We start from the raw sequence: 25,781 nt of genomic DNA on the forward strand, positions 1-25,781 counted from the left end.
CTTCCTTCCTTCCTTCCTTCCTTTCTTTCTTTCTTTCTTTCTTTCTTTCTTTCTTTCTTTCTTTCTTCATTCATTCTTAATTTTTTTTGTGACAGAGTTTCAGAGTGTAGCCTAGGCTGGTCTGGAACTCTTCATCCTCCTGCTACTGTCTTCTGAGTGAGGGTTAAACTTATACACCAACATGCCTGGTATAAATCAACCAATTTTAGAATAAGTTTGAAAAAAAATTAAATGCCAATTTTCTATAGTTATATGGAGTGGTTAAGTACAGGTCAAATGTTCTTAATCTGAAAATCTAAAAACTGTAAAAATCTAAAGTCTGAAATTTTGTGTGTGTGTGTGTGTGTGTTAGTTACTTCTTTGCCATGGTGTTATGTGGAGTCATATAGCAACTTGTGGAAGTTGGTTCTCTCCCACCATGTGGCTTCATATGGGATTGAGAGAATTAGGCCTAGTGGCAAGTGCCTTTACCCTCCTGGACATCTTGTTGGCCCTAAAGTGAGCACATAATCTTGATTCACTTAGTCTTGCTTTATTTTATTCTTTGTCTTTTAGAGATGGCCTTGTAGCTCTGACTGACCTAGGTTTTGTTACATAAGCATACATACATACATACATGATACATACATACATAAGCATACATGCATACATATATATACATACATACATACATACATACATACATAAGTTGAAGCCTGATGCCTTCCACTTTATGGCAGTCCTCTTTCCACTTCCTCTCTGCGCTGTGTTTACAGGCATCAGCCACCTGCCTAGAAAATCCCCCTTAATTCTAAAATATGTTAATCGTTCATATTACTGGGTTTATTTGATACTAACATACATGTATAGTGCATTTGAGGTATCCATCCATTTTTCTCTTCTGCCTATCTTTTTACCTGGCAAGCACTGTTCAAGGTCCCTGGAATCACTATTCTGCTTTCAGGTAGACTTCTCTCTTTTCCTCAAGTTTCACCTAAGAGAGAACGCACAGTTCCTATGTTTCTTAATGCCCTCAACTTCTATCCATTTCATTGCTGACAGCAGGGTTTCATTCTTCATCCATGGCTGATTCTGCATCCTAGTTATCGTGAATGAGTGTGTCTGTAAACCCGGCTTTGCAGGTTGTCCTTTTATATATCAACATCATTTCTTTGGACTGTGAACTCATAATTACCTAGTTGGTCTAGCAGGGCTCAATGCTACAGAAGATGATTGCATTTGCTTTATTGTTTAGGGGAATTAAACTTGATGTCTTTTGAACCAAACTGTTATGTGTTTGGTCCGAGGGCTAACATGTACATCCTGCTCTTAGTATGCTAAAGGTCTGAAGAGTTCTCTCCCCTGCTCTTAGGAAACTTGAGATGGAAGCAAAGAGAAAACAAGAAGAGGAGGAAAGGAAGAAGCGGGAAGAAGATGAAAAGCGTATCCAGGTGTGTGTTTATTGGACTGCGTTTCTCTCAAATAGGATCCCCTAAGCAATGAAAGAAGTGAATCAAAACCCTGGGTTACCAGCTTAGATTTACCCTGGGGGATAAAGGGAGTATACGATGGGACATTGGTGCTAGGAAAGCCATGTTAGGCTCCTGTATGCAAGAACATCATAGCATCAGTAACAGTGTCAGGCCTTGCGGTCCCACTGGATCCCCATGAGATGGATCTCAACTTGGGTCTTTCCTTCAGTCTGTTTTCTATTTTTGTTGTCCCTGAAGGAACAGTTCTGGGTTAGAAATTTTGACTGTGGGTTGGTGTAAGGTAGAATCTCAGGGTCATTTTGATTTGCATTTCCCTGATCACTAAGGACTTTGAACATTTCTTTAAGTGCTTCTCAGCCATTTGAGATTCCTCTGTTGTGAAGTCTCTGTTTAGTTCTAAACTCCATTTTTTGATTGGGTTGTTTGTTTTTTTGGTGGTTATCTTCTTGAGTTCTGTATGTATGTATTTTGGATATTATCCCTCTATCAGATGTAGGGTTAGTGAAGATATTTTTCCCAATCTGTAAGGTTGCAGATTTGTCCTATTGACAGTGTCCTTTGCCTTACAGAAGCTTTACAGTTTCATGAAGCCCCATTTATCAATTCTTGATTTTAGAGTGCAAGCCATTGGAGCTCTGTTTAGGAAATTTCCCTCTGTGCCAATGAGTTCGAGGCTCTTTCCCACTTTCTCTTCTATTTGATTCAGTGTATCTGGTTTTATTTTGAGGTACTTAATCCACTTGGACTTGAGCTTTGTGCAAGGTGATAAATGTGGATCTATTTTCATTCTTCTATATACAGATCACCAGTTAGGCCAGCCATTTATTGAAGATGCTTTCTTTTTTCCACTGTATGTTTTTGGCTTCTTTGTCAAAGAATAAGTGTTCATAAGTGTGTGGCTTTATTTCTGGGTTCTCAGTTCTATTTCATGGATCAACCTGTTTGTCTCTCTACCAATATCAGGCAGTTTTTAATCACTGTTGCTCTATAGTGTTGCTTGAGGTCAGGGCTGGTGATTCCCCCAGATACTCTTTTATTGTTTAAAATTGTTTTTGCTACATGAAAGAAAACACATGAAATTAATCATCTCACAAGAAACCCAAAAGAAGATAATCACACACACACAATTCCACCTCCAACAACAAAAATAACAGGAATCAACAATCACTGGTTTTTTAATATCTCTCAATATCAATGGACTCAGTACCCCAATAAAAATACATAGACTAACAGACTGCATACACAAGCAGGATCTAACATTTTGCTGCATACAAGAAACACACCTCAGTGACAAAGATAGACAGTATAATAAGTCAGAGTAAAAGACTGGAAAAAAGTTTTGCAAGCAAATACTTCCAAGAAACAAGCTGGAATGGCCATTCTAATATCCAATAAAATAGACTTTTAACCAAAATTATCAAAAGAGTTGAGGTAATAATTTTAAGGACAAAGAACTCTGGCTAGTTGTGGCTTTCTGTGCTGCAGGCTGAGGTGGAGGCACAGCTGGCAAGACAGCGGGAGGAGGAGTCCCAGCAGCAGGCGGTCCTGGCCCAGGAATGCAGGGACAGGGAGTTGGCTCTGCGCATCGCCCAGAATGAGTCGGAGCTCATCAGTGATGAGGCACAGGGTGACATGGCACTCCGAAGGTACTGGGCTCTGGGTGGCACCCTGTCCTGGGCTTTCTTAAGCATCCTGCTTGTTGTTTCTATTTGAAAAGGACTAGGAGAGAGTCTTACTTTTTAGGTTTTCACATATTTGATGTAAAACCATTTAAAGTTAGATGGACTTACTTTTGTACGCAGATGAATAAAACAAATGAATTTCCATTTAGTTTTTAAGCTTAAAACATAAACCCCACATTTTCAGAAATGGTTGTTCTGCTAAGAGTAAAACTCAGCTTTATTTCTGAAATTGCTTAATGGCATTGCATAATGAGTAGAAATTTAGTTTCTAAATACTTGTTAAACACTGACATAGAGGTTAGTGATACATGAGTATGTATTTTTCTAATGCAAGTTTGAAGCAACACACCACATTCTTAAAGACACTGAGATGCAGTTTATCTGCCTGCACATCAGAATAAGAATGATTCCTTTTCAAGAAGGAAAGTCAATCTTACTGAAATGTTTTGGTTCCTTAGATTTTGAGTTATGTCTAGATAGTATGGTCGAGTTTGGAGGAGCATGGAAGTTCTTCATATTTTGCATCAAGTTTTGGAAAAGTCAATATTTATTATCTAAAGATTTTTAGAATGCATAAACATTTATTTTGATTATTCATTTTAAAGGCAAAACAAATTTGTGAGAGGTATATGTTTTCTATATAATGAGAGGTGAGTATAGACATAATTTTGGTTTTTAGAACCGTGTCCAGAGTATATTGAATTATGACCACTAGATGGAGCTGTTTGCTTGTAAAAGGCATTTACAAACATTCTGAGGTTAGATGGTTTTTAGCTGCCAGGATGGTTTTGGCTCATTTGTCATTACAAGTTTTTCCAACATGTGATTATTGTGAAAAGCTCTGGAGTCTGCCCTGTAGATGAAGGTGTATGGTACTGCAAATGATCTGCCTAGGACTGGATGTACGAAAGTGGCGGTAATAATTACGTAAATGATGTATGTGATAAATACATGGCTTCTGGTGTACTAAACATTTCTGAGTTACTTTTTCAGCTCGAGTTCCTGTCCAGCAACTTCTAAGTAAGACTTTTTTGCAGACATAAAATATGTTTTCAAATATCATTGTAATCTGTTACACTTATGATCCTTGATGCAAACTGGTAACTTCAAATTGCATGAAATTATAGGGACACCAAATCTCACCGCATATGAATGTCTGGATTTTCTAATCTTAACATATTTTATCTTTAATTTTTCTTAATTCTCTTAATTTATTATTTTGCATCCTTCCAATGAATTTAAAAACACATTAAAGTCTCAATGATCTTATGTCGATTCTAGATAACTTGTATTTTTAAATCAACAAGTAATTAGAACACAAATTCACACTATTGAGATTTTGACAATTCAGAGCTGGTGGTGATATTAACCAAAACATATTCTTTTCACAGAACTAATGGAACAAGACCCCAAATGACACCGTATGTCATTTCTCTTTGTTTCTTTAAAGACTGATTTTATTTTTGAGAAGTCCTTCCTGTATTGGAGTAAATTTTACACTGTTTTGCTTTGCCAATAGATAATGAAATTACTGTTTTTCCACCTTTTCCCCTTTGCCTTAGGGAAGTGTTTGGTGCTCAGCCGTAGCAACCATGACTTGCTCTCCTTTTCTGTGTTGTTCTTTCAAATTTAATAGAAACTTGTTTTATGTATTTTAAATTCACATCTTCATAGCAGGAGTGGGAGAACAGATAAGCATAAGTAAAGTACTTAGTTTCCAGTATATTGTATGATTAATTCTACTAATATGTGAAATGGGTTTCCACCTGAAGTTTACATGTAATGTTTCTTTCATTATAAGTATCCTCACACAGAGAGGATTTTAGTAAACTTGGGAAAATAAGAGAACATACTGTATACATGTCTGAAATATTTCGATATATTTATATAGCCTGAAATTTACCTGAATTTATATGGCATTAAGCTAGTTTTCTACTGTATTAGACTTCAGCATCAAGAGCTGGTGTCTCATAAACAAGATGGACATTCACAATGAAGCATTAATTGTGGTGCTTGCGTAGTTGCTGTAGGAGACATGACCCAGTAATTGGATGTTTCTGCTTACATAGAGAATCACCATGAACACCATAGCTAGAGATGCAAACTGATGGGACAATGTTGCCTCATGAGCTGTAATACCACAGCATCATGCACAGTTGACTCTCATAAGAGTCTCAGATAAAACAAAATGTCTCTTCTTGCTTACATGATATTTGCATCTGCATAAAGATTTAGTATTAAAAAAGAGAAACTGTGCATTAAAACTATGCAAAATATGTTATTAACATGTAAAATGATTTACACGTAAAAATGTACTTGGGTGTTTGCTTCACTTGCTGTGTCTGGCAAACATGTTGATCTTATGTGGGTCAGAGGAGAGGTCCTGAGGACAGTTCCTATTCAGAACACTTGTGGTGTCCAACACCTCAATAGGCACGAGGAATAGAAGCTTGCAGCATGAGTACTTCAGCACCAACCAGAAACTCAGAAGAGTTGCTGAGTAGGCACTTTTTACTGTCGCTCCATTAGAACAACTGCTTCAGAGTTGCCACTTGAGCTTGTTAAGCAAACACCACAATTACTGTGTAAGGTGAAATGGAAGGCATTGCAGGTAGCTTGGCAAAACCAGGAGATGAGAGCAGCTAGATGCAGGGACCTGTTGGTGATTTGATAGGTGGGGTCAGGGAGGAGAGGGACCTGGTAGAGGTTGTCTCCTGACGGTAAAGCATTAGGACACATCTCTGCCAAATCAACGGACCAAATGATCAGGAGCCTGAGACAGCTATTTGACTCATGGGGAACCTGCTGTGAGAAAACAGATGGAAGACCCTTTAGGAGACAAGGGATGTTAGTAATAGGAACTTTAAGACTGGGTGACAATTTAAATTTTTAAAATTTATTTTAAAATATAAAGTAGAATGATTTAAAACTTGTACCATTAGAAAGTTACAAAATTCTGATAAACAGTATTAGGAGAGATTGATAGTATATTGCCGAAAAGGCAATCTTATTAGATTATATTGGCATAGTTTATCTTGCGGATTTCATCTTCACTGATGAGCTTCTACAAGGTTAGTTTCTTCTACTGTATTTGCTTGAACAGCTCCCAGCAATAGTGTCATCAATGCCTAACATATACAGTGAATTCAATATATATATATATATATATATATATATATATATATACACACACATATAATTGACATATGCACATCAATTATAGATCTGAATGCAAACCCCTGCCAGAGTTCCAGCTCTTGGCAGGCACTCAGGAAACCATATCCACAGCGAGTATATCCATCTTTTTAACTCGTGATTTGTTTTTTAAAAAACCGATTCGAAGGGTTTGTGGTTGCTAGTGTTGAATGAATAGAACATATATGAAAGTGATTAATTATGAAAGAAAAAAGAGCAAAGGACGGGGATGAAATGAAAAAAAAAAAGGTGTTGATTTCTCGAACCCAGTGAAGCTGTCATTCCACTTCACGGAGGCTGAGAAGTGACAGTCTCCCAAGTAATTAAAGAACAGGCAGCGTTTGCTTTTCACATGTTCTGATGCTTGCAAGGTCACATTTCACCAGGCATTTCATGTAACAAGTGCTTGTGCTAATTTTTCTTCTTTTATTTTTAAAATATATGCTTTGGCTTGGAACTGAGGGTCTTTAGAATGTTATCTGAGCATATCAGCTTGGTTTACCACCATGAAGCTTCATCTAAGTAACGTGCTAAGCATCTTTGGAGCAAAAATCCTTGTACAGCATCTATATCCTGCCAAGTTTCCTGCGTGCATTTAAAGCATGCTATTTATATTCTGCACATAAAAAATACCACTGAAGCATGGCCTTCATGAAATTTTATCTGAGAGTTTTTACCCAGTGATAGAGATGTGCTCAGATAACTTGAAACTCAAAGACCTCACCATGTTTTATGGATAGAGTTACTGAAAAGCATGTCAATAATGGATCCTTCACAAAGTAAAATGATTTTAAATAGGTACGATATTGATAATATTGAGATTAATTATATTTTCATATCTTTTAAGCAATTTATGTGATATGCCTTATATGTAATTGTGTTGTATTATCATTTTTTTCTTGTAGGGAACAAATGGCCAAAGAAATGTCAGAAATTTTGAGTAGGTTAGTGCAGTGTGTTTGCAGAAATAAGTATTTATTACAACAATCCTATTCTAAAATTACTTTTGATGATTTGGACTTGGGACCTGTTATATGAGTGGCTCACTCTCTTTTCGTGTAACCTTCCTGTATGAGTGCCAGACCAACACAGAAAGAAGCCAGGCTTTCTAATCCCTGTTTCTCACTGAGGACACAGCTGGCCTTTTGGATGGGGAAGCTCTTCACTGGTGCTGGGTGTGCTCTTCAGTCTCATCCTGATGGAATGAGGACTTTGAAACTCCCCTGGGGATGGGAGTGCTACCTCTAGTTTAGGGGCCACTGTGCCTAGCCGAGGGGGGGAATATAGTAAGATGGAATCTTAAACATGTACATGAGTTTAAAATCCACTGGTGCAGATGACTCTCCAGAGAAAACCTTCTGTAGGCTTTTCGGTTATGAGCCTAGCCTTTAGTGACTGAGCCATGTCTCCAGCCTTAGTCCATGATTTTTAGAAGTAGCTTTGAATCAATAATATTTTGACATTTTTAAAGTTACAGCATTAATAAAAAGTGCTGTTTGTGGGTCTTAAAAAGTCAAGTCATTTCTACTACTATTTTAATGTATTGGTTGTATGGTTGTCTTTATGATAAGGTTAATTAGTAGATTATTTTATTCTACTTTATTATTTTATTTTACTATTTTAATTATACAGAGATGGGGGGGGACATTTACCTACATTGAGTTCATTTACTACTTCTAACTCCAAATACATTTTTTAGCAGGCTTAGAAATATGAATGAAAAGATAGTGTTGTTACATTCACATTTTATGCAAGAATACTTTGAATTCAGTTTTATCTTTAGAACTTATGAAAGCATCACTCACACACATGCACAGACATACACACTCCCCACCCCTCCCACCCCCCTACTCCCCACATCCCCCCACACTCTACAGATGTCTTTCATATATTTGACTATCAAACTATATATTATATAAATTGGCTTCCTTTTTCAAAACAGAACAGAAAAATTCATAATAAAGAGAGATTTTTCCAGTTACTTTATTGAATGGCAGTTTAGAGATGTAGAAGAGAGCGTTGCCATATGTATTAAAAAGTAATGTAGACCTTGTAGACATATCTGACTCTTTAAGCAGATTTTACTGCGCATACTCACTGTACATGTACGTGTTCCGTACGGACATTTTCATACAACTATCTATTGAGAATATTTCTGCCACATCTTACCCACGCTTTTATTTGCTTTTCTTTGCTTTAATCCTTGTTCCCCTAGACAGTTAAACTTCTATTTTCACTTAATAGATAAATACATGATTTTGTATATCTATATAAAACCTAGAAGTCAAAAATAAGAGAAAATATGATACTTGTCTTTCTGAGACTGACTTAATTTTATTATTATGATTATTTACATTTTCCTGCAAATGCTGACATTACTTGGTTCTACTGATGGATGCCTAAGTTTTCTCTGAAACTTATAGATGACTCTGAGCTAAGGCAATTATGAATAAAAAATTATATGCAAATCCAGTTATACAACTTGGTATAAATGCAAATTCTGCAGTAAAACTAATGTTAACCATAAAATGCAGAAAGGATTAAGTAGCTACTTATTATTCTTCAGTATATTATGGTCACCATGTCAAGAGAGTTTTAAGTATTTAGTATGAAATATACCATTTTTGACCCACAATACACTCATAGGCCTTTAAAAGAGGCAAAGGTACCTTATTTATTTCATGTTGGTTTAATATTGAAAGTGTAATTTCTATCACCTCATGAAAAGGTGATGTATTTTCTTTTCTTTTTTTATTGATTTAAGTTTTATTGCATTATGATGAAAAAAGATACATAATTTCAATTTATCTGAATTTGCTAACATTTAAAAACATTTTAAGTAAATAGAATCATACCACATTTTTCTTTCCCTTTTGTACCCCAACTCCTCCCAGTGACCCCCCTTCAATACCTGCAATAACTTTTGTTTTTTAAATTTTGTCATATTCTTTAAAACTTATAAAATATTGTAACAATAAAAATGAGTATTATAAAAGTTGTTTGATATAAAACAACAATCAATTGAACAGTCTTATGTAGGTATTTTCTTAAAATGTTTTTCTTTCATTGAAAATATATATTTTTCAAAGTAACATATCCTGATTATGGTTTGCTATTCTTCTACTTCTCCCAGTCCGTTCCTACCTCCCTTCCCCATCCAGGTCCTTTCTGTCTCTCATTAGAAAGCAAACAGATTTCTAAGGGATAGTAATAAAATAAGATATAATGTAATATAATAAGATAAAGCAAAAACAAACGTAATAAATAGAATGAAACAAATAACCAGAAGGAACAGAACCCAAGAAAAGGCACATGGAGGATGATATATTTTCAAAGGCGCTTTTTCAATAATTTTAGTTACACAAAGTGCCTTTAGCTGGCCATTTGCTGGGTCTGCTATTCTTTCAAAGTGTAACATGGTAAGAGGCTGCACACTTGTTCTCAGGTAGCTTGCTTTCATTGCCCTTTTTAAGAGAAAGGTTTTCCAGGTAGAAAGTGGTAGAAGTAGGGTGGGGTTTACTTCTTTGATACCCAAGAGGCTGGGTTTTTAGACCCTCAGTGTTTATTTACCACAACATCTGTGTTCCTTTTCCTCATATTTTGAAATCTGATGCATCTAACCTCTTTCTTTGTCACGTTGGGATTAGAATAAATCATGTGACTTGATTCTGAGTGCCTGTCTCACGAACAGTGTATTTCTTTTTGAATATGTGAAAATTTTGATTGCAGAGGTCCTGCTGTACAAGCTACAAAGGCTGCTGCTGGTACCAAGAAACATGATCTCAGTAAATGGAAATATGCAGAACTACGCGATACAATCAATACTTCCTGTGGTAAGTGCGTGGGGAAGATGAAGGAGAGGAGGAGACCTTACCAACAGCCATGACTGGTGCTAGGTGTGCATGCGCATGTGTATGTATGTATGTGTGTGTATATATATGTATGTGTACAGAGTACCTAAACCAGTGTATTTGTTATTCTTTGTCCCCTTGAAAATGAAGATGTGATTTAGTCACAAAATCAAAAGAAAGACATGTACTCCAGTTTCTTTTCAGTTTCTGTGAAAAAAAAAATACCCTGATAAAAGGATGTTAGGGGAGAAAGGGCTCATTGTAGCTCATAAGCCAGCGTTATCGTAATGGGAGACAAGGAGGCTAAAGTGACTGGTCATATCACATCCGCCATCAAGAGCAGACAGAAAAAATACATGCCCTGTATCTACCTTGCTTTTCCGCTCTTATACACTACTAGTCCAAACCCATGGTTGGCTGGGCCTTCATCCCTCAGTTAATACAGTCCAGTCAACCTTCCACAGATTTATTCACAGACAGACTAGCCTGGTGTAGACCGTGCCTCACTGAGACTCTTTCCAGGTGATCTTAGGTTGCCTCAGGTCGACAGTTAGAACTATTGGTCACAATTAGAACAATTTGGTCACAGAAAAGGACCAAATACAAATTATAACTCAGGTTGTATTAATGACTGGTTCTTCTCATGCTAATCACAGTGGTTAAATACTTGAATATCTGAATCTTTTCTTTTGTGAATCCGGAGTAGTAAATAGCAATGTAACCACATTTTAAATTGTTTCCCTCACAGCAGAACAGTTGTGTGAGGCACAACACCCAGAGTCTTACACATAATTATGGTCTTGTGTAAAACACAGTGTTTAATGTTCAGGACACTGTCTAATAATGGAAGCATCCTAGTTGGACAGAGCTCTCGCTATGTTCTTCCTTGCTGAGTCCAGCATATTATAAATGTGAAAATGTGGTACATTTACCTCTTGCTTGTTCTTGAGCACATTAATTGTCTTATTTAAAAAAAAAAAAACCTCTCTGATTCAATTTCTTCATATATAAAATACCAATTTAGTCTAGAGTTATTGAGTAACCAGTGCTCTTGGGGAGTGATCTGTGAGTGATACACTACGTGAGAAAGGCCATGAAGTTCAGCTTACCTTACTTTTTATCTTGTCCTATAAACTAAAATCCAACAACCTTCTATGTGTACCCTGTTTATGCCATCAACTAATTATGTCAGATGAATAATTTAGAATGTAAATTTTTCTTTCTATGTAACCAATAGACATTGAGCTCCTGGCAGCTTGCAGAGAAGAATTTCACAGGAGACTGAAAGTGTATCATGCTTGGAAATCCAAGAACAAGAAGAGAAATACTGAAGCCGAGCAGCGCGCTCCCAAGTCTGTTACTGATTATGGTAAAAACAAATCTGTGCTTTCCACTCTTCCAAGTATAGTACGTCTAAATGCATGCAGCTATTTTGAGTAAAATAGTCAACATAAAGTTCTCTTATTGTGGTCTAGTGAACATGATACGGTCATTATTACCTGTCATATACAGCATTTCCTATGGAGTAGATCTTTAAAGTCATCATGTGTCAAGATAACATTTATTTACTTGTTATAACCAAGTCTAAAGGTAAGGCTCTTCTGGTCTGTGTTGACAAAGTTGTACAATACTAAGCATATAGTTATACATACACACACACACACATACACACACACACACACACACACACACACACACGAGAATGCCTGGCCTATATTGAGGCCAGTGCTTGCCTGGACTGTGCTTTTGTCTGCATCACATAAAGTCCAAACACAAACAAAAAAAGGTTACATGTAAAAATGTAAGTGTTACTATGATCGGTTCACTTTATATGCTCATGCACTTACAGAGGAACATTAGTATTGTTATATAGCTAAAAAGAATCTTATTTTTATTTTCTGAAATTTTCCTTATTTTGAAGTTTAATGTAGCTCAGTTTTTAGAGTAGTTTCCCAAATCAGCAAATATGCTTATATTTTTAATTTGGAGGTACACACCCTCCTGGTGCATTCTGGAATGGGATCCTAGCCTAGAAAACGAAAGGATTTGGTTCTTGTGTCCTCCATCACCATGTCAGCTGTCCTATTTAAAAAAGGTTCACTGCAAGTTTTACTTTATAATACTGTGATTTTGCCTAGATGCAGAAACCACGTGAACCAGGAAGTGGGACAGGGCAGACTCACTGGAGCTGGGCAGACTGTCACATTGGCTCAGATGGCGTGCAACATGAGTTAGATTTTCAGTTCTTTGAAAAGATTTATTTTTAACTTGTGTATATGTATTTTGCTTGGATGTATCTACTACATGTGTGCAGGCCAGAGGAAGGCATTGGATCCCCCAGAACTGGAGCTACAGATGGTTGTTAGCTGCTCTGTGTGGGCTGGGTGTTGAACCTGGGTCTGCTGAAAGATCAGCCAGTGCTCATAACCACTGAGCCATCTCTTCAAATCCAGCTCTTTAAAATTTAAACCAGTAACTGGAATTTCATTAGATACCTTGGTAGTTTTATACCATCATAATTTTTGTTAATTCAGGTTAGCATTAAGGTGGCAGCAGGTGTCATGTGTCCTCAACACGTGGGCCTGTGGTTTACCAATGCATCAAGTTCGAGTTCTTGAATGTAGTTTTAAATTCTCACTACTTCCCAAGGAAATAAAAGCAATATTGGAGAAAATTCAGTTAAAAAGGAGGGCTTCAGCCTTTCTCAGTTGTGAAGAGTTGATTGAGAGCAATAAGGAAGACACTGATGGTGATTGTAGTTGATTCTAGGAAGATTCTAGGGGCCTGGGGTCATTAATAGCTGAGAGATGGTAGATTTTGAAAGATAGAAGCTCACCCTTTTTTCTGCGTACTGAAAATGACAGTAAGGTTCATTGTTTAGGCCTTAAGTTTTTACCAGGAACGGTGTTTGTTTTGTATATAAACAAACTACAAAAGACACACAAGGGAAACGGGGCTCTTCCTTTTAGCTGTAATCTTAGCTGCAATGTTCCGGGATTACCTTTACTGTGACAGGTCTTCATTGAGTTGTAAAGTTTACACATCTCAGGAAGTACACCACAAATGCATGGGGCTTACAAATATTTCATGTAGTTTTCATTCAAACTTTGCTACTTAAAAAAAAAAAAATCTACTTTTGTCCCCAAATGAAGCAAATAACAACTTGCTGCTCTTAAGTATTATGTCAGGGAAATTTCCTAAGAGTTCTATCCAGGAGTTAAAAAAAATAGAATTTTTATGCAAATACAGTTTGTCAACCTTCAGATAATTTGATTATGAGGCATTTTGGGGATAAAAATCTCCTTCTGATTGTGAAGTACTTATTCTGCTTTTCTCTGTGTATTTTCCTCATATAAAATTCAGTCTGACACAGAAATGTGCTTGAGAGGAGTGGGAAGGGCATCTGAAAACGCCCTAGGTCAATGGCGAAAAGTCTCTGCTGTGCAGTCGTTATATTTAGAAGAATTGGGATTTGTTTGAAACCATGAAATGAGGACACTCTGTGATTCACAAAAATAAAACCTGATGTTACTGAGTGCCAGGTTACTGAGTGCCAGGGTAATACACCGATAAACTACAGTGAGTTTCTATAGCGATGAAGAAGCATCCCCCGCAAGAGTAAGGCTGGTCCCCCTGCCTGGCCTGGGTCACTGAGCGTGCTCTCACCTCGGTCATCACACCAAGAGATTTCCATAAATGTTTATGGACAGCTGTAAATTACTCAGTGAATATTTATAATTGTTTCAAATTATGATTTTGGAAATAACTTAATTCAAATTTTAAAAAATGTCACAAATTTAAGATTTTAGGTATTTGAATAGATTAGAATATATTGACTGTGTAAAGTTTATTATCATTAGTTAAGTTTTATGTCCCAAAATTATAAATGAAGTATAATTTTTAAATTTTGGTACTCTTCACCTGCTCCTTAGACAGATTTTCCTGAAATGTAACTAAACAAAGAGCCCCCTCCCTCTCTTCATTTCTTTCTTTCTTCTATGCTTTCTGAAAAATCATTTTTTAAATCAGAGCACCATTTACTATAGGCAATTCTTTAAGCTCTTTGGTATAGATAGAGTGTTTGCATGCTGGTCACCACCTCAATTGATGGGACAGATTTATTAATTAGGAAAGTGCTCATTTAACAGCTTTGGCATTTTTATATTTTCTTCAACATACAATATTTGTTCACAGATTTTTCACCTATTTTGAACAATTCACGTAAGTCAATGGGTGGTAACTCATGCGCTAACTGGAAGAGGGGTTAAAATACTTTCTGCAATACTAACTTTCTATCAAGCACTGTTTTGCTACATTGGAAGTGGAGTTGTAGAACATTAAAGATGCTTGCTTATATCAAAATATATTTTAACTTGAGAAATGATACATTTTCTCAGATCAATTAAAAAACTGTATGCAGAACAAAGATTGACCACATGATGGTATCATCTGTCAGATTTCACTCATTTATAACTGGCTGTACACACTTCTTGCTGTAGCAAAATGCTGTCTTCATTTCCCAGCTGACCTAGAAGAAAGCCCTAACTCTTAGGTGCAGAGTGCGGAGGCTGCACTGAGATGGTACCTGTGTTTCTGTCCATGGAGACTTGAGTTCACTGTAGCAGTGTGCACACATTTAATACTGACCTCTACTGGCGGGAAGCGGGAGATAACATCCTATGATGCACAATCCCTCCATACCTTGGAAACTTTTAGGTCACTTTTCCGTTACTAAGTTCCTAGAATGAGTAGGGCGGTTTGCCAGCTGGGGTTTTGTTGAAAAGAGCTAAGAACTTCAGTTAATTTTTGCCAACTTGTTGGGCCTGATTTTGTCCAAGTGCTTCTTATAATTTGTAGTTTGTTCTGTAGTCCGAGGCATCGCCTCACGGTGTGGCTATCCCAGACTAGCCTCCAAGTCTCAGTGCTCTGGTCTTGGCCTTCCAAGTGGTAGTCTTGTTTCTGGATCCCTGACTTTTAAAGGGGACACGATTGGATGAAAGCAGATTGTTAAGATTATTATCAATATTTTAATGTCTGTTTTTTTTAAAACCTTAACTGAAGTTCTTAGCTCTTTTCAAGAAAACTCCAGTTCTCTTATTACTGGAAAAGCCTATCAAAAAGTTTGGTTTCTTAATTTTACTCAATGTGTTAAGTTCAGGAGGCAGATACTTTACAAAATAAGTTAGTGACTAGAAACTGTCAGTACCCTAGTAAATCTCCGAGAAGGGTTGGTGTTTTTAAAATATTTATCCATCCATCCATCCATCCATCCATCCATCCATCCATCCATCCATCCATCCATGGGCAGAGTCTCATTCCTGGCTGGCTTGGAATTCACTTTGTAAACCAGCTGTTTTTAAACTTCAGGTGTGATCACTGAGTTGCCAAGTACAGTGGAGGGAACAGGAAAAGAACAAACCTCTCTCTATTTCTGTGCTAAAGGCCATGCGGCTCCTAACCTCACTAACAAAACTGGCCCTTCTTCTTTCATAGGCTTGGGTGGTTTCTCCTTAAGCGCTTGTTGCTTTCTCTGATTTGCGAATACATAAATCTAACCTTCCCAAAGCTGTTGATGTTTCTGGAGGGTGTAAACTAGAGTAGGAGTATTTTCTTCCTTCTGCCGTTTCTGAAAGTTCCTAGGAAAGCCACATGCTGTGCGTGGTTTTAGGTATTGGATATGCTCTCATCGATGTGCTTTGATTTTCATATCGAGGTTCTTGGAACTGCAGTAAATTGCTGTTCTACTTTCAAAGCTCAGAATGTAAAGTGCACAAACAGCCTCACCTGCTCAGAGTATAACATCCTTACTCTAGGGATGTGCTTACAAATTTGCACATAAAATAAAAGCCCAGTCATTCAGTACTGAGTCGGGCAAGGGTTAGGACTAGCAGAAAGGGAGAATTCCCTCTTCCCATTGGCAGGGGAGCCCGTATAGTATATCCTCTGCCTCTCTTTTCAGTGGGGTTTCTGTCAAGAGAAACCTCATTTTGCAGTAAGTAATATTTTTGAGGAAAGGGTCATATTTATTATTATATGTAGGGCTTTAGGGGTCAACTTTCTCTAACTGTATCTGTGCTATTTTGGCCTTAAAAAAAAAAAAAAAACAACCCAAATTTGGTAAAAGAGGAAAATTTTGAATGGACTTCCCTTTTGGTGGGAAATATAATTAAATGAACAAATCTTTCTAATTTGAAAATTGCTATTTATTTAGTTTTAAGTAGTCATATGTAAGTTACTCTTCAACATTTACCTGAAATCCTTGTAGGAAAAATAATACTAGACTACTTGCCTGCCATGTGAATTAATTGGGGTTACTGAGAAGTCACTTGTGGGAATCTGGTAAAGGCTTTGTTGCCAGTGGTGGTGGTGGTGGTGATGGCGGTGGTGATGGTGGTGGTGGCGGCAGTGGGGGCACCCATGTGTGGACCATATTTCTGTATAAACACAAAGGTTTAGCATGTGTACTGTGCCTGTGCACAATGTTTGTGCATATAGTAAGTGCACAATGCTTGAGTATGTGTATGTGTACTATGCGTGTGCATAATGCTTAAATGTGTGTACTGTGTGTGCACAATGTCTGAGTGTGTTTGTATGTGTCCATTCATGTGCACAGTGCTTGAGCGTGTGTGTACTCTGCCTGTGTGCAGTACTTGAGAGTATATATATGTGTGTGTATATGTGTGTGTGTGTATGACCATGTGTGTGCACAATACTTGAGAGTATATGTACTGTGCATGTACCCATGCCAGCCTATGTGTGATTATATATCATGTGTGTACCTGAGCACAATAATTTTGTGTGTGTGCACTGGGCATGTGCACGGTGCTTGAATGTGTATACGCATGCACATGCACAGAGCCAAGAAACGTCTTTTCTCAAAGACAGTTCTAAGAAATCCCTCTCTGAATTAAATTCATTAACAGGCAACTAATACTAATGTTTTAAATTTACTAGTAGTAGGAGCCTCTATTCTCCCCCTCCCCTCTTTAAAATTCTTGGTATATTTTAGGAATGATGTCTGTTTTCACTTCCTGTGGGTGGCTCGTGTAACGTTGCCTGTTCTGTGTAATAGCTCAGCAGAATCCCGCAGCTCAGCTCCCTGCCAGGCAGCAGGAGATTGAGATGAACCGACAGCAGCGTTTCTTCCGCATTCCCTTCATCCGCCCTGCTGACCAGTACAAAGACCCTCAGAACAAGAAAAAGGGCTGGTGGTATGCCCATTTTGACGGACCATGGATTGCTCGGCAGATGGAGCTGCACCCTGACAAGCCACCCATCCTTCTTGTAGCTGGTGTGTATAATTCCCAGGGGAGGGGGGAACCAAACAAAAAAGGATTGTAAATCCTTGGATGAAACAGTCTAATATATAACGTAAGAAGTCAGTCATTGCATTTCAGAATTGAATGCCTGAGCTTTGCACTTCAGGCACATCTCCAGTTAAAGGAAGATTTAACTGATTTACAAAGCAAAAAAAAAAAAATTTTTTTTTTTTGCCTGTTTGGATTTTTATGTTCTCTAAACATATAAATCTGTCCTAAGAATCTTATTTTTGATGCTACGTTCTAAGTTTTGTACTAGCTTTGAGGGCACACAGAGTTCGTATTAACTCTGAGGATTTCTTTGATCATCTGTGAGGCTTTTAAATTTTAAGAGTCCTTAGTTGGGGCAAGCTTAAGTGATTTCTGAGGAACTTAAGCAGATTCCCATCTTGCAGAAATAGTTATAAGTTCTCAAATCCGTGAGAATTGTTGGGTGTTTAGGAATAACACTCATAAAAATGCTGTGCAAAGATATGGTAATTCTGTGGTGCCTCCCGTCTGCAGGCAAGGACGATATGGAGATGTGTGAGCTGAATCTCGAGGAGACAGGTCTGACTCGCAAGCGTGGTGCGGAGATCTTGCCCAGACAGTTTGAAGAGATCTGGGAGCGTTGTGGAGGCATCCAGTACCTTCAGAGCGCCATCGAGAGCAGGCAGGCCCGGCCTACCTATGCCACAGCCATGCTGCAGAACCTGCTCAAGTAGACCACAGGGTGCCAGCCTAGCCCTGACCCTCCCAGGCGGGGAAGACCAGAAGGTTCACTACTTCCTTGCTCCTGGTAGAAATGCCTTATGCAAAGTGAACAGATTTTTATTAATCATGCATTTTGCTAATTTGTTCAAGGTTAATTAAGGTTGAGGTAGTGGATTCGAGACCTAAAGAGAGAAAAGCCCTGATTCCAGCAGTGCCCGCCCCCTTCGCCCCTGCCCCGCCTACCTCCCACCCCCGCCCCCGCCCGCCTCCCACCCCTGCTCTGTTGAGATGCTTTCTGCACCCAGACAGACGCTGATACTTCTTGCTCTGCACACTGACCACCTTATTGCTGAGCATTGTCAAGGACAAGACATTTTTTTTTATTTTTTAAATTCAAAACATTTGACTTTTTAAAGAAAAGGATGTCACAGTGCCTTTATGACTGAGATAATGAAATCTTAGCTTAATTTTGTGCAAGAATTAAGGTACTTGAATTGATTAAGGCACAGATGTGTTTGGTCTAGAAAGCTGCATTTTGTCTGCTTTTTCACAAATCCATGGAAAATGATTTCCCCTTCTTGCAGTGTGCTTAGCGCCCATGATCCCCAAGTTCTAGAACTCTGGAAAGAGCCTTAATGTAGGAATGTCTTCTATGCAGAGGAGGTGCTGGGCATATGTGGCACAGACATGGGCTGCTTCTCTCCCAAGCGCTGTGTTCCTCGTGGAGCCTCCTTTTCCTAATCCATGGTCGAATAAAGGACATTTGGATTCTTTGAATGACCGGTGGTTTTGATATAGCTTTGTTTCATTTTGGGAGGGATGCAGGGTTGAGGCAGTGTTCTGTGACTCTGCTGGTCTGAATTCCGATATTTTTTCTCACTTCATTTTCATCTTTCTCTCAGTTTGAACCTTGTCCGAGCAATTTCATGTCACGTAAGCTGGTGTGCTGCTTCGGGCAGCTCTCCTGCCTTTGCTCTCTTCCAGGCATCCGTTTTGGCCTTTGAGACACGATAGAGCTGCTTTGTAAACTTTGTAACTCCGGAGCCCTTGTACTTAGCCATAGTTTGCTTTGTGCTGCAGGAAGCCTTTAAAACACTCCCTTTGTGTGCTCTTTAGTCCTGATCAGATGTCAGCAGCCGGGGCTAATATTTATGACTTTAATATTAGGAATTTAGAGACAAAAAAATACATCAAGGAGTTAATGTTGACACCCAAAGGAGTCTTTGTATTTTAGAATATAAGTAGAAAGTAAAACTATTCTTCACACTCCCTTTGTTTTTAAATACCCTGACCTTTGAAATTTCAGGATTTTTTCCCCCTTAGATTCATGTTCAGAAGCCTCGGGTACTATTGTCGGAATAGCTCCTTTCGAAGTGTCGCTGTACTGAATGAAGTACTTATTTATTATTATGACATCATGGAAATGATTGTTTTGTGTTAAGGAAATTAAGTGGCCCTGTCTCTACTAATAATTGAAAATGTGAATGAGGTTTTCTTACGGAGGCTGTCTTACTGCTTAGACTTGCCCTCTGTTGGTCCTGTGATTGATGGCAGAGGTGTAGTTACTGAAATAAACAACCTGTTCTTCCTCTTCCATCGTTCACTTTTGATTGGTGTCTTTATTTGAGCAGGATGCCGAGTAGGCTTAATTTCCTAGTCAAAATGAATGTAGTCCTTGGGAAAAAAAAATCTAGTGGCTAATGGATTCTTAGTGACGCGTCAGCCTAGCACTGTCTTCCAAAGCACCTTTATGTATCCTCTGGCTCTGTGAGTAAGCACTAGATGAAAAATCAATCAAAAAGTGGGGATTATGATAATGACATCTTAATATCTTTGACATTTTGAAGAGTTTATAGGAAACACACAAGAACAAAGCATTGTTGAAAGTGTGGGTTTTGACTGATAACTCTCAGTCATCTCCTACCGTTTCCTTCCTAATTATGTCACTGTGCTGCCCTACAATGTTTCCGTTTCAGATAGTCTCCTGAGTTAACTTTGCCAAGCAGGAGACCCGTCCTAATTCAGGCAGGCTTTGAGCTTCCGCATGTCATAACATCCACATCCTCCCAGCGAACTTTAGGACATCATTTGGTGGGGGGGGTGCACAGCAGAAATGATGTTCCAAGAGACCTTGATCCAGCTTCTCTACTATGTTTCATGGGTTCAGACCCACAAGGGCTAGGCAAGAATTTGAGGTATCCCAATCAATTAACTGGTTATTTTAGTCAGCCATTTAAAATTTAAGTTTAAAGCAATATCCTATACACGAAGAACTAATTTCTCTAATGTTTGTCAGCTCCAGTTTCCTCCACCACAGTGGGTGTACATTTAAATAGAACACAACAACAACAGCAAAATGATGGCAAGTGTTACCTTGCTCAATTCAATTATGACACAGTGCACAACGCCAGCAGTACCATTAGACGTGTGTTAGTGGGAAGATCCGCTCTCGGCGAGTCCAGGGAGTTTCTAGAGGCCTGGCATGTTTCTAGAGCCCCTTCACTGTCACAGAGACCACCTGTGCACAGGTGTATGAGAAGCAGCAAAATAAATGATCACTAGCGTGCCCGAAAGGTGACTTAGGGAGTCAGGGTCTCACCCTGGCCTGTGAAAAGCTTTAGCAGCCCAGAGAACCCTTTGGTTTCACAAGCAACTAGGAAAACTGCTTAAGGCAAAAGTAGGAGTTGCTTGTGAGGTTTAGACAATAGAAACCACAGGCAAAATACTAATAAGAGATACTTATTACATGTGATCTTTATTAATTGATTTTTTTCAATGCTCGGGATTGAACCCGGGGCTTCATGCAGGCGAGGCTCTACCACAGAGGCACATCCCTGGACTGTAGCTGGATATTTTTGGAAGAGCGTTTCACTCACAGGTTACTGATATGGTTCTCAGGGGAGTCACATATGTAGACCTTTGGGTATTTTTTTTTTTTTTGAATAGCTTTAAAATACATGGTTCAGCAGCATAGTTATTGACTAATCAGTCAGTTAATACTAATCTTAGTTAAAGATAATCTTATTTCTATATATATAAAAAAAGTTGTAGCAAGCCAGGAAGGTCATACAGTTTGATACTAGGCCATGAAAAAGATGAAATGCCTTTGTTCCAGCCGTGGAGCAAAACCAACGTTTGTCTGCTCAGCAGATCCCTGGAGGCTTACACGGGGTTGTTCCTGTACCTTACCGTTTGTCCCCAACACCGGAAAATAAATATTGAGTTTCAATTGCTTCCAGAAGATACACTAACAGTGGAGGGGAGGGGAGGGCAGAGGACATTGAACAGTGAGGATAAGGATGAGGTGTGGGAACAGTGATAACCATAAGGGCAGGCCGAGCATTAGGGGAAGAGAAGGGAAATCGTGCATCCCCTCAAGATTGCATCTCAGTGGGGAAACACTCAGAGACCCTAGACAGCCAACACTCTGGGGTCCTGGCTGGGTTGTAGGATGTATTTGCTACAGCTGAGGAGCAGAAATTAAGGTTAGTAGACGCGGATCGTGAGTCACGTGGCATGCAGATCTATTAGCATTTAAGAGTGGTGCAGCTGAACTGGAGGTGCCCAGGAAAGGGCTTGGCATCTTTTATATGAGCCGTGTGCGAGGGCCAGTGGGGAGCCTGCCTGTGTCAACACCATGTCCTTTGACAGTTTGGTCCAATTCAAATCAGTGTCTTCTTTCCCCAGCACTAACTTATGTAGGAAGTAACTCTGATTCTTAGAAATACTCCAGGAGATAGCTAGGGGAAAAATTAATGCACATTGAAAACCGCAGTCTTTAATCTTAACTTTCATCAATCTAGAAACTCAACGTCAAACTACCAACAGGCAGATTAAGCAGCCAGCTTTCCTTTCGTTTCTGGAGGTTTATCTGTTTGTAATGGCTAATTTTTATTCATCTTGTGAAAAGTGTGTGTCTAATACTTTCCTAAAATACTGATGTACTGGAAATTCAAATAAATTACCTTATATGTAGAACAGCCTTGTGTATCGTGTGCTTTTAATACAGGGTGTGAAGTGTCACACTGTTCGTAGATTTCAGGCGGAGCGTATTGGGGATAAACTGTGTGCTAGGTGACTGCATGGAGAGACAAGCACTCCAGGGGACTGAAAATTCCGAAATCATGACCAGAAATTTGTTTGTAATCTCCATGCAGCGAATAAACAGGGCTGTGTGTGAGCCACTAAACCCATTTAGACTGGAGGCAAACTGACTTTGGATGTCTCAGCCCAGACTCTGACTAACCTGTGAGAGGAGAAGTTTCTTAAAACCTGGTGACCCAAAGAAGACTCTTGCCTAAGGTCTGAACACCAGTCTGGATAGCTTGCTCTAGGAAGAGTTTTGAATCTTCCATGTTCCTGGTGGGTCTTGGACAGCGGAAGGAAACTAGTATCTTTCTGGACTACTTTTCTTCGGATGCCAAAACATGGATGATCCAAAGAGTTAGAAGAAGCATTTAACCTACGTTGGGCCCCCTCCTCACACTTTACACACTTAGCTTTACCTACTTAGCTTCTCTATAAAAACTTGGCATTGGACTAAAATGTGGATGAGCGACCCAGGATGGGAAGGAAGGGGTAGACAGTTCTCTCTTCTTATTTAAGCATTTCACTTGCTTGTGATTGGCCTGTCATGCTTTTAGCAATTCTGCCTCCATCTGGGATGTTCCAGGGATACGGGGTTGGGTTGGTCAGTCTTTGTTACTATTCTTCAGTCTGTGACCTTGTCACCATATACCAACGTGACATCCTTACTCCAGATATAGAGCGTCCTCCGTGGGGAGCCTGGAGGAGGAGTGGGGATGCCAGCTCCTCATTGGAGAGACCAACAGGCAAGAATTTAAAGTCTTGTATCTCTTCTCCATGTGGGAATACCGCTTTTCAAAATCCCATCTCAGTATGAGGAAATATTTTGATTTTGGCTTTGTAGCTTTCTTGTTAAATATTGCTACCAATATTTACTATTTCACTGTCATAGCAGTACCATACTAACCTATTTCATTTGCTCATCAAATCCATGGAATGACTAGTAAAATATAGATTCATTTTATTATAAATCTATGAATATAGTACTTAAATTTTTAAACTTATGGTATATTTTGCCCCAAATATATTTAACAGTTGGGTTTGAAAGAGATGCAGAAGTAGGCATTTCCCATCAAGTAGCAGATTAAATGCTGAACTGTGTCTCATTGGTACCAATATAGACGCATACAGGACAGTGTGAAGGCCTTGTCCCTCTGGTGGAAAACGACACATCATGTCATGTTGTACAGCCTCACCTCTTCAGCTTCTCACAGACATAGTGCTTTCCTTCAAACTCTTCCTTTAGGGTGGCAACAAGAAGAGTAAGATTTTCCTGTGATGTATATATCTGAGCCTCGGCTCTCTCATTTTTTGAAGAGCAATTCAGAAATCATGGGCAACAAGATAATCTACTGTGTAAGCAAGAACTGCTTATGTAAAACCAGAATGCCTAAAAACTGGAGAGAGTTGAGGGTGGAGAGGGAGAGGGAAGACACACACAAAGCGGGAAAGGGAGAGGGAGAAGGAGAGGGAAGGAGAGAGAGAGAGAGAGAGAGAGAGAGAGAGAGAGAGAGAGAGAGAGAGAGAGAGAGAGAGGACTGTAGTGTGAAGCATACATATACTCATCACTGCTAGATACTACATCCATACACAAGAGACCTGACCCTCACACAGTGATCATCTTTAAAACTAAAGTATTTTTAAAATTTAGATTTTAAATTTTTTTGTGTGTGAGTGTTTTGCCTGTCTGAATGCATATATACCACATGGCTGCCTGGTACCCGTAGTAGATCAATTAGATCAGAGGGTGTTGGATCCCCTTGAACTAGAATTATGAATAGTTGTGAACTGCCTTATTGGTGCTGGGACCTGAACCTGGGTCCTCTGGAAGAGCAACAACTATTCTTAACCACGGAGTCATCTCTCCAGTCTGCCTTCCCACCCCCTATTAAAAAATTAATTACTTTAAAAAATAGTGAGGGTGTGTCTGTTTGTGGTTATGTGCCTGTGGGTACAAAGCCAGAGGATGGTGTTTGTGTTCTCTGGAGCTGGAGTTACAGGTGTATGTGAGCCAGTCAATGTGGGTGATGGGATCTAAGCTCGGGTCTTCTGGAAGAGCAGTATATACTCTTAACCACTTAGCTCTCTCTCTGGCCCAAATGATAATCTTTTAACTGTATATTCTAATATATAAAAGAACCAGTTCCCACTGTACAACCCACAAACTTATTTGAAATAAGCTTTATGCAATAATTTAAAGGCAGAAAAAAGCTAACCTTTTCTTTTCTACTTGAGTACTGTCCAAGAATAGTCAAATGTGTTCCAATGATTGCTTTGAGTTTTGACTAAAAAAAAAAAAAAATGTGCCCTCCCCCAGGCTTAACTGTGTTCAAATACATGACTGTTCTCTAGTTCAAGCATGTTGATTCTCAGAGTTAATTACATGCTTGTATTCCAATGACCACTGAATATCTTTCTTCCTTTTTCAGACGTTAACAGAATGGATATACTTTTCTTTAAGAAATAAAGTTGGTTGCCTTTCAACAGCGTTTGAAACATAATGCATGTGATTCCAGCTTTTAATTTCCCTCCCAATCCTGGTCATCAAATTCTTCAAATCCTATAGCCGATAGTTCAGAATTTCTTTTCTTGACTACCTGGAAGACAAAGAGTTTTATTGTAAGAGCCATTTCAAGTCAAATCAACAAGTACTTCTGGCCCAACCACCCTTGGTAGATGAAGGAGTGGGTGGGCTTTCCGTTTAGGAAAACTCTGAAAGGTCAGAATGGCTTCCATTTACTCTTAACTTCGTAACCTATCGGGACTGCATCCTTTTCTTTCTTAAACCTAATACGTTTCCAGGCTGATCATCATCTGGAGGAAATAGTCTATGTGGGAATCTCACCATGTTTCTTCCCAGTTACAGTGGGCACCACTAATCTATTACAGCATTCCTTAAGGAACACACGTCCTTCAACCACAATGCCTGTGACCTTGGACTATCAACACTGGCATTGGCATTTGTTGTTACTCTCTCTCTCTCTCTCTCTCTCTCTCTCTGTCTCTCTCTCTCTCTGTCTCTCTCTCTCTCTCACACACACACACACCATGAAAAGACAAGCCTCTGGTATTTCAAGATTTAATGGCTGCTTGTTTCGTCCTGGATGAAACTAGTTGTCTCTTAGTGTTAGCTCTCTCTATGCTCAGGAGGTTGACAGTTGAATACAGTTTTCCTTAGGAAAGCAAATCGCCTTTCCAAATAGCATCAGATTTTATCAATATCAGATCCTATATACTGTCATCACTTCGTGGCCCATATTTAAACTTATTCTGTTTCTTCAGCTTTCCTGGTTTCAAAAATTCAGATGGTACAACCCATTCCCAGTGTGCAGCTGTGTAAAAATCATTCCTTCTAGCCTTGCTGTTACAGTGTCCTTGCTGGTACGCCAGCTGGTAACCACCCCAGGTGCAGGCCTGAGGAATTTGTTTTGATTGTCTCTAGCATGAACAATGCTTGCTTCTACCAATTGTTACTATCCAAGA

At 38.9% G+C, this 25,781-nt stretch overlaps 2 protein-coding genes across 2 annotated transcripts in view; one reads left to right on the forward strand and one right to left on the reverse strand.

Annotated features, from left to right (window-relative positions):
- Myo6 (myosin VI) overlaps window positions 1-22,192 on the forward strand; it is a 139,199-nt gene extending 117,007 nt beyond the window's left edge. Inside the window, exons 27-36 of the mRNA XM_031346238.1 lie at window positions 1,352-1,430; window positions 2,958-3,118; window positions 4,148-4,174; window positions 4,546-4,575; window positions 7,255-7,293; window positions 10,079-10,182; window positions 11,438-11,569; window positions 14,395-14,421; window positions 17,273-17,491; window positions 18,024-22,192. Coding sequence (XP_031202098.1) covers window positions 1,352-1,430; window positions 2,958-3,118; window positions 4,148-4,174; window positions 4,546-4,575; window positions 7,255-7,293; window positions 10,079-10,182; window positions 11,438-11,569; window positions 14,395-14,421; window positions 17,273-17,491; window positions 18,024-18,223 — 1,018 coding nt within the window. The 3' untranslated portion in view covers window positions 18,224-22,192. The remainder of the gene's footprint in view (window positions 1-1,351; window positions 1,431-2,957; window positions 3,119-4,147; window positions 4,175-4,545; window positions 4,576-7,254; window positions 7,294-10,078; window positions 10,183-11,437; window positions 11,570-14,394; window positions 14,422-17,272; window positions 17,492-18,023) is intronic.
- Window positions 22,193-24,448: 2,256 nt separating this feature from the next.
- Impg1 (interphotoreceptor matrix proteoglycan 1) overlaps window positions 24,449-25,781 on the reverse strand; it is a 123,549-nt gene continuing 122,216 nt past the window's right edge. The window contains exon 17 of the mRNA XM_031344992.1: window positions 24,449-24,895. Coding sequence (XP_031200852.1) covers window positions 24,818-24,895 — 78 coding nt within the window. The 3' untranslated portion in view covers window positions 24,449-24,817. The remainder of the gene's footprint in view (window positions 24,896-25,781) is intronic.

The sequence above is a fragment of the Mastomys coucha genome, unplaced genomic scaffold, assembly GCF_008632895.1.
Source record: "Mastomys coucha isolate ucsf_1 unplaced genomic scaffold, UCSF_Mcou_1 pScaffold23, whole genome shotgun sequence".
Taxonomy (NCBI): domain Eukaryota; kingdom Metazoa; phylum Chordata; class Mammalia; order Rodentia; family Muridae; genus Mastomys; species Mastomys coucha.